The 9,375-nt window shown below is 62.0% G+C and overlaps 1 protein-coding gene across 1 annotated transcript in view; it reads right to left on the reverse strand.

Annotated features, from left to right (window-relative positions):
• Nucleotides 1–4,354: 4,354 nt before the first annotated feature.
• The window catches only part of SLC6A3 (solute carrier family 6 member 3), a 44,026-nt gene continuing 39,005 nt past the window's right edge, over nucleotides 4,355–9,375 (reverse strand). Inside the window, exon 18 of the mRNA XM_039238042.1 lies at nucleotides 4,355–4,378. Coding sequence (XP_039093973.1) covers nucleotides 4,355–4,378 — 24 coding nt within the window. The remainder of the gene's footprint in view (nucleotides 4,379–9,375) is intronic.

Raw genomic sequence — 9,375 nt, forward strand, 5'->3', positions numbered from 1 at the left:
TGTATGGGGCAACGGGACTGCTCATGGCCTCAGACGCCCTCCCAAACTACCCTAGCATGACAGTAACTCTACATCTCTAAATAAGGTCCTGTTCTGAGGTGCTGGGGGACATGGGTTCACCGCCCCCGACGTCACCGCCATCTGCTGGCAGCTCCTCTCCTGTGAAGCTGGGACGCACTCACCCCAGGGCTGACCAGCATCCCCGTCGGTCCCGTTTTTGCGTTGGCGAGCACTGGCGCGTGCTCCTGACAGATGTGCGCACGCTCCGGGGGGCACATAGTTGGGGTGGGATTGGGGGCTTGCGGGGGCACATCATCCCTGGTTGGAACTCCTGAGCAGCAGAGCCTGAAGTGGGGGGGCGTGCCAGGTTCGGAAGGGGGGCACTCTCGGGAGAAAGCGAGGGTGGGGGGAAGGGCCAAGAGCAAGTTTACTTTCAGGTGCAGCGGAGCCCGGCCGCACCCTCGGGGGGCCCCGGAGTACCCTCTGCCTCTGGTGGGGCCCCCTGGCTTGCATACTCTCGACTCAGCCAGGGCTTGGCACTGGCCACTCCCGGGCTGGCCTGAAGTCCCAGGCATCTCTGGGTGTAACCTGTTAGAGCCGAAGCCTGAGCGGGCAGGGACTGGTCACACCTAGTGGCAGAAGAAATACCGCACGTGGGGTGGGGCTCGGGAGCCCCCAAAACCGGGTCTGATGAGGCTGCGTAGCTTTTCATGGGCGCATCGGCCACTGGGGCCTGCCTCCTTTGCTGTGTGCCTGCCCATTTTCCTACCGGGTTTTTTGTGATATTATAACTTACATATATTTGTGTACATTTGGTTTTCGTCCAGGGCTCCTGGCGCGCAGCTCCCAAAACTATTGGAGCTTCCTGAAAGAGCCACAGGAGCATGTTGCGTTGCAGAATTTGGTCCCTGGTCCTCGGTTCTTGAATCACTTGCAGCCACCAGGGTGACACGCGTGTCTTGCCCGCAGCCCTTCTCCACCACAGCTGGGCTCACGTTGATGAGGGGCCTTGGGACATGATTTCCGGGGGAGCCTAGTGGCGGCGGGGGCCGCACCAGTCACTGGTGGCCCGTGATTCAATCCGCCACCCCTGTGTGCTGAAGCCTCCTAAAACCCAAAGGGACGGGGTTCAGAGGGCATCCAGGCTGGCAAGCAGACGGCTTCCGTGCACCGCTGTGCTGGGCCCAAAGTCCAGGACCTCTTCTGCTAGGGGGCCTTGCCCTGCGTATGTCTTCCTCTGGCCACTGATCCTTGTAATAATCTACAGATCGTTTAACATCCTTTGTAATAAACCAGTAATCTCTGGATTTATGAGGTCTGTGAGCCACTCTAGCAAATTCATTGAATCCGAAGAGGGGGTTGTGGGAACCTCTGACTCGTGGCCATTTGGTCAGAAGCACAGGTGACAGCCCGCACTTGTGACTCACCCGGACTGTGAGTGGGCGTCTCGTGGGACCAAGCCCTGAGCCTGGGGGATCTGGTGGACGGTGCAGGAGTGGCCAGGTGGCGGGACACCCGCTGGGCTCACACGGATTTGCCTGGTGTGGCGAAAACTCCCACGTGTCAGAACTGGACTCAGAATCAACACTGACCACTGACCAACAATGTCCCGTTGTTATTGATGTGAAGAGTTCTTTACATATTCGAGGGATACGCCCCTTGTCCCCTCCACACGTGGCTCAGCTCTGGGAAGCACATGGCTGTCTGTCCACGGGCCGCCAAGGCGGGGCCCCAGCACGTGGGGCATGACCCAAGGGCCGTGGAGACGAGCTCTCCCTGCAGTTCTGGGGTGGCCCGGCCCCACGAAGGCAGCGCCCAGCACCGTCCAGAAGGGCTGCACACACCTGGCTTTCCGTGAGGATCTCTGCTGAGGGCTGCAGACCGAGTGTGAGCGTGTGTGCACGTGAGCTCGTGTGATGTGCGCAGCATGCACGCTGTATACGTGTGCATATACACGTGCCGTGTGGGGGGCAGCCTATGTATCTGCCTGTTCATGCATGTGGCACGTGCGGCGTGCACGGTGTGCGCACACGCACGTCCCTCCGTGTCCGAGGACGTGGAAGAAGGACCACGTGGCCTCCGGGAGTTCTGGGAAGTCCTTCCCGCCCAAGCCCTCTGCCCACAGCTCTCCCAGGTGTCACACCTGGAAGCCTCCCTGTGGCGGATGGTGGCCACCACGTGGGGCGAGGGTCCTGCCTGCGCTGCCAGAAGCCACGGACAGGGAGTCAGAGTGGACCCTCGGTGAGCAGGGGGCATAACCATGCGAGTGCCCACTTGGTTCAGCCCCTCGGGGCAGGTTTTCTGTCCCCTCCTCCCCTGGGGTCTGTTGTGGTGGCTCATCTCCACCTGTGACATCCAGAGGCTGGCCGAGGTGGAGACACCTGTGGGCCCGGAAGGTGGGCTGCAGCAGATGGGACCCGGGGAAGCGGCGCAGGAAGCTCCGGCTGCTCGAGGCGTGGCTCAGCGGCACGTGGCTCAGCGTGGCCGGGGCCGTGGAACCGACATGAGGACTCTGTGTGTGTCCCATGGCCCCTGACGGAAGCTAGGTGTTCTCTGGGCGGGCGATCTGGGGCATGAGCACCCTGATGGGGGTGTGCTTGTGGGAACCTCCGGCTGGGGGCACGGCTGGGGGCCTTGTCGGAGTGACCTGTGTCCCGGGAGGTGGGTCGTGGCCTGGCGGGAGGGACCAGCTGAGGGCAGAGCTGACTGGCATCTAGAAGGACTGCTCTGGCCACAGAGTGCACAATAGATTCTCAGGGGCCAAGGGCAGGGAGCCGCACAGGACTCTGGTGTCCTGTCCCCAGAAGAGGGGCTTGGGGAGGGGGCGAGGTGGTCTGGCTGCAGGGCAGGAGCCTGGACACGTGGGGAGCCTGCAGGGGAGCGGACGGGCACATGAGGGCTCCGGAGAGGCAGGCCAGGGTGGCACCCTGCCAATCGGCGCCAAGGACCCCTGTAGGCTGGGGGTTCAGGTTCAGGCCAGCAGCCCCCGGGGGCCCAGCTGTGCCCCCTGTGGGTGAAGGAGGCGCTGGGTTAGGCGCGCTGGCTGGTGAGTGAGAGCCTTGGGCCTAGAGCAGCCGCCCTGGGGCAGCAGGTGGGCGAGGCCACGGCCTCAGCCAAGAAAAGGTGGCCACGCGGCTTCAGTGGTTTTTCCCACATGGATTTATTGTTGGTGATGACTCACACAAGATGCCGACCACGGACACAAATGGACAGACAGACACACAGACGCTGGTGACCCCTGTTATCTATGGGGAGCACTCTGCCCCTCAGAAGGGGAGCAGCCCCGGTTCCTGTAGGACACCCCCCCCCCAAGTCCACAAGTTGGTTTCCCCGTGTGGCGAGCTCCTCGGCCTGGGGCACCAGGGGCCGCTCGCGGGGCCGCCGCACGGGGGGCTCTGACTTCCGGCAGCCCCTTCCCTCCAGGCGACGCGGGTCACAGTCTGCACCGGTGTGGCTTATATTCTCCTACCGCCAATTGGAATACCAGGAAACAGATGTTCAGAAACCAACCATGAGTCCTGAGAATTGGTTTTGATTCACAGGGAAACAGGACTTAAAAAAGCCATTTCCCAGCATACACGGCGCTGCTACTGATGTGACATGTGCCCCAGACAAGTCAAGTCCTGGAGTCTTCCTCCCCGGGTCCTGGTCTCCAGGCCGCTGGCCGCGGGCGCGGTCAGGGCCCGCCAGGTGGGCACGCGCTCCCACTCGTGAGGAGCACGCCTTGTCCCACGCGGGGGTCCCCACGAGGTGTCGGCGGCGACCGGGGCTCACTCCGACTCCCCGCAGTTTTATTTCTCTTGGCCAGAAGGAGCTACAGAGCACCCGCGCCGCACACGTCGGGACCCCGGGGCCGCCAGCCGCCTGGCTGTGTGGGGTGGAGACACGCGGTGGCCCCCGCTTTATTGCCTTGTGCGGTTTCCCCACCGCGCCTTCTGCACAATTAGCCAAAATATGACACTTGGCCTTTTTAATCTGAGCAAAGTGAGATACGCAGGGAGTTACGAGCGCTGGGCTCTTGGCACCCACAATTATCGCTTTTCTCTTCAACACCCGGGCGACGGCAGGGCCCGCGCTGCAGGGTGGCCGGGGGCAAGTGCGGGTGGGAGGGAGCTGGCTGGGCACACGTGGAACACGGACAGACATCTTCTACCTGCGGGAACGGCACAGATCTACGGCAAGTTATCACAGCGACACAGCACGGCCGGCCGGCCCGTCCTGGCAGCGAGGAAGGGGTGTGGGCGGCCGGGGGCAGAGCCTCTGGGGGTCCCGGGAACGCAGAAGAGAGACCCTCGGAGCAGCCGCCTCTCAGCAGACGCCTGCCTTCCCTTCGCGGGCCCCTCGTCTGCGGCCTCTACACCAGGAGCCAGTGGCGCAGCTGGAAAGGAAACAGGGCCTGTTCAGAGGCAAAGCGGGAGTCACTGGGACGAAGGGGCCCCTGGCTCGGGCCGGGACCCCCCGCAGCACCGGCCGCCCGCCATACGCTCTAGAAGCATGCTGCGTTAAACAACCTTCCGTGTAATACAACATATATGAATAATTCGTACGGGAATATTTGTATGTGATGAGCCTCAGAGAAACACAGGTCAATAAACCCACTGGGCAGAAAGCAGCCGGAGAGCAGGGCTGCGGTGAGGGAGGCGGGTGGGGCCCCCGGGGCGTGTGTCACAGTGGCCGTGGGGCAGGTGGCTGGTGTACCGGTGATGCCCCGGGCGCCCCGTGGCCACCTCTGTGGGGCCTCTGGTGGCCGTCCCCACGGACGGCGGCACCCTGCACTTCCGTCATTTGCGTGACCCCAGAGGAGTCGGGGGCAGGCCTCACTTGTCGTTAGGGAGGCCGAGATCGACAAGAGGGGGCGTTTAGTCCTCCAGCAAATGTCACCGCCTGCTATTATGCAGCTGTTAGTTCAGCCTCTTTGTGAGCACAAGCCATCCGATTACACTAAATGGCAAGAACTGTGTGTTTTAAATGCTTTGAAACAAGAACATGTAGGCTCGTTCCCACCCGGCCACAGCAGGGGCGGGGGATGCTGAGCCCACGGCGGGGGGCGGGGGGGGACAGGGCTCCCTGCTGTCATCCGCGAGGCCCTGTGGGCTTGTCTGCAGTCCTGGCCAGGACACGTGCACACACGGGCAGGGCCGTGCAGGGCAGGCAGGTGGCGGGGAGCTGGGGGGCCGTAGCCCTAGAGCCCCGCGGGGACGCCCCGCTCAGACCAGTCTACTTTTCAGGGGTACGGAAGTATCTGTAGATGCAAGGGAACCATAGGGTGCAGAGGTCAAGTGAGAGGTCCAAGGCGGTGAGGGCTGCGTCTGCTTCAGGGGTGGGGGAGGGGCGCAGGCAGGGGCGCGTGCTACTCTCAGCGTGTCTTTGCGTGGAAGTTCACGGGGCCTTGCTCCCTAGATGAGCAGCTAAACAGGAGCTGTGGCGGACGGACGATGAGGGTGCTGTATGCCCAGTGCCTGTGTCACAGAGTTCACGGAACTTCGAGGGAGCACAAGACCCGAGGACCCGGCAGGTGTCACGCACCAGAGGCCAGACGCACGGGTGGAAGGTGTGGGCTGCAAGGTTCCCAGAGCCCGCAAAACCCAGCGGTCCACAGACCGGGGCACGTACAGTGGCTCACGTAAAGGGAGCCGCAGAGAACTCGCGGCTTCAGAACACCAGGACATGGCAGCTATCAGTGGAGAACTGTGTGCACACAGACTCTCTCTCGTGAATAAGGGCAAGGCGAAGTTCATGGACACACGAGAGCAGGGGAGTTTATCAAGAGTCTTCCTTGCAGGAAAGTCTGAAGGATCGTTTTTTAAAGCAAGAAAATGATGCTCAAAGGGAAGATGTATATGCCAAAAGGTCTAAACATCCAATATGCACGTTAACCCAAGAGAGCATTTCTATACAAAATAGTAATAATTGTAATAGTAATAGTGTCTGTCTAATTTGTGGGTTAAAAGGCAGAAATAGAGTATTGGACACTAATAGCATAATAATCAGTAGGAGAAGTTTTAAGTCCTTGTAATATTCAGGATGGGGGTTGAGATATTGTGTTACTTTATATATTTAAAGTGAGATGTGTATGCGTGATTTCAAAGATAACTATTAAAGGAATAAAGTATAATCATGTAAGTAAAATATACGAGTATATAAGTTCCAAATGGAAAAAAGTAGAAAAAGGGGGAAAAAAGTAAATCCTCCAAAAAGCAATCCATAAAAAGGCAATAAAGGAGAAGGAGAAACATTAAAAATGCGGCAAATAGAGCTAAAAAGATCATGGAATCAAACCTAACTATAGTAGTAATCACAACAAATGTAAATGGATGAATCTCTTTGTCAGAGCAAAAAATTCCAGGTGTACCCCTGGTGTGCAAAAGGTGCCTACATTTTAAGACCATTGCAAAGTTGAAAGTTAAAAGGTTACACAAGAGGGGAGCCTGGGGGGCTCAGTCGGTTGAGCTCTGACTTCGGCTCAGGTCATGACCTCACGGTTCGTGGGTTCGAGCCCCGTGTCGGGCTCTGTGCTGACAGCTCAGAGCCTGAAGCTGCTTCGGATTCTGTGTCTCCCTCTCTCTCTGACCCTCCCCTGCTTGTGCTCATGCTCATGCTCACACTCTGTCTCTCTCTCTCTCTCTCAAAAATAAACATTAAAAAACTTTAAAAGATTATACGAGATATTTCTGGCAAACTCAGGAGAAACCTGGTGCAGCTACTTTCATCTCAGCCCCAGAAGACTTTAGCAGCAAAAGCACCACTAGGGAGAGAGGAGTGTGACGTCCCGGGGGGGATGGGGCCATCCTAAATGTGTCTTTACCGCGGAAGCAGCCTCAGGACATAAAGCAAAAAGCTGCAGGAGCTGCGAGGGAAAGGCGGACAGATATGCTCCCCACGCGGGATATTCTGCAAGTAGTTCCCAGCTGCCCCCGCGAGCCAGGCCGCAGTCGGTGAGGCTGTGGAAGCCGGGAACAGAGCGATCGCGGCCTAACGGAGCGGACGAAGGAGACGCGCGGCAGCGGCTCGAGCGCGCACGTCCGTGTCAGGGGCGCACGTTCATCTCAGCCTGTGCGTCGCGCGGCAAAGGGTCAGGGGCGCCGCAGCACACGGGTCCGCTCTTGCTTCCAAGAACAGGTGTCGCAGACGTCTGAGCGAAGTGCATTCGCTTCACACACCGATCACAAACAGGCCAAGAAAACATCCCCATAGACCTGGGGGCTGGAAAGCACCTCATGGGGTGGAGAAATCACGACGCAAATGAAAATACCCTTAGCACTAAAATACCACGTTAAAGGTGGTGGAACACGGCACGTTCACAGCCCTGAACGCTTTGTTAGAAAGGAAGAGAGGTCGGAAATGAAGGACCTAAGGTCTCACCTAGAAGTTAGCAGAAGTTAGAACACATCCGAGGAGGGGCAGACCCGATTCCGCTCCCCCACCATTAGCAAGCCCCCCCGTCTCTCTGCAGCCCCCCCGTCTCTCTGCAGCCCCCCCGTCTCTCTGCAGCCCTCCCCGTCTCTCTGCAGCCCCCCCTCCCGTCTCTCTGCAGCCCCCCCTCCCGTCTCTCTGCAGCCCCCCTCCCGTCTCTCTGCAGCCCCCCCGTCTCTCTCTCTGCAGCCCCCCTCCCGTCTCTCTGCAGCCCCCCCGTCTCTCTGCAGCCGCCCCTCCCGTCTCTCTGCAGCCCCCCCTCCCGTCTCTCTGGCCCCCCACGTTGGGCTCCAGCCCTTCTGGCCTCCTGCCCCCACCCCAGCCCGGGCAAGGCTCTGAGCTCTTTCGGACCCTCCCCCTCCCGTCCCCGGCGGGGCAGGCCCCCTCCCTCACCAGGGGTCTGCCTAGGGCCCCCCCCGGAGGCCCGCGCCCCCCGCTCCACCCCTCTGCTCCCTCTTTCTGCCCAGCGCCCTCATTCCGCCCCTCTGCCTCCCCCGCTCAGGACACGTGCCCAGAGGGACGCTGAGCACGCGCGGCCTCGTGCGGGCTGAGGCCGGGGGGCGCGGGGAGCACACTCACCCTGAACTGGCGCACCTCCCCGCTGTCCAGCAGCTCGTGCTCCTGCTCGGGCGTGATGGCGTAGGCCAGCTTCTAGAAGACAAGGGGGGCTTGGGCACGGCGCACGCTCGCTGAGCGCACCGGCCCGGGACCCGCCGCCCTGGGGTGCCGTCTGGCCCATGGAAAAGGGGAGGTCTCGTCTGCAGGGCGCTCGCTGCGGGCTCCGAGTGGGAGTGAAGGGCGCGCTCCCCCTGTGAGTCTCCAGGCCGCCGCAGCCCACCGGTCCCGCTCCGGAGACGCTCTGGCGCTGGTGTAAGGTCGCCTGTGGGGCAGGCCCTGCCTCCTCCAGGCTGAGGGGACCCTGCTTGGCCCGCAGCGGGGAGGGGTGTGTGCGAGGGGGCTCTGAGGACCCCGGGCTCCCTCCGTCCCTGCCCCCCCAAGAGGCACGGGCAGTTCCAGGGTCCTGGGGCCCGACTGCGCGTTCCTGCCCCTGGGGGAGCCGCTGCGTCCCCAGCAGGGCCCCTGGACTGGCCAGGGTGCAGCAACAGGGCTCGCTGCCCGCGGTCCCCAGGAAGCCGCGCGGGACGCAGCCCCGGAGCGGCTGCGGAGCGGCCTTGTGGGCCGTTCCTTCCAAGCAGGCCTGGACCCTTCGCTGCTTCCAGGGTCCCGAGCCCGGAAGTACAGTGACCGGTCGCCTGTCCCCTCCTTTGTGGTGGAGGAGCCTGTGTCTGACGGACGCCAGCCCCGCCCCCGGCTCCAGCCCCAGCCCCCGGCCGCTCCCTTCCCACCTTCCCAGGCTCTGTGGGGCACGAGTGTGCCCAGACGGGCACACGCACGCGTGCACGCACCTCCCGCAGGGAGCCGGGCAGGCTGCAGAGCTTGTAGGCTGCGTAGACGGGCACCATGGACATGGAAGACGTGGCGACGGCCCAGCCCAGAGCGCTGGCCCACTCGGGGAAGGTGTAGGCCCCGTAGTGCGGGGGCCGGAAGGTCACGACGCTCACCACAGCCACAAACTGAAAGTGAGGGCACACGTTAGGCGGCGGCTCTCAGCTGGCGGGTGAGGTGGCCCAGGGAGCGAGGCTTTCACGGGGAGGGTCTCCCTGCCCCGCATACGGGAGAGCAAGCGCCCCGCGAGCGGTGGGGGCGCTCACGTGCTGCTCCTCAAGGGCTGCAGCGGGGGGATGCGCACCCCTCGTTGCCGTGTCGGGTGCATGGGAGCCTCACGACTGCCCTCGGCAAGCCTTCCGTGTCATCGTCTCCAGGAGACCCCGGCGTCCCCATGCCTGACCCAGGAGACCCCGGCGTCCCCACCCCTGACCCAGGAGACCCCCATGTCCCCACGCCTGACCCAGGAGACCCCGGCGTCCCCACGCCTGACCCAGGAGACCCCGGCGTCCCCAT

This window comes from Hyaena hyaena, unplaced genomic scaffold, assembly GCF_003009895.1.
Source record: "Hyaena hyaena isolate Hyena2069 unplaced genomic scaffold, ASM300989v1 scaffold_134, whole genome shotgun sequence".
In the NCBI taxonomy this organism is placed as follows: Eukaryota; Metazoa; Chordata; class Mammalia; order Carnivora; family Hyaenidae; genus Hyaena; species Hyaena hyaena.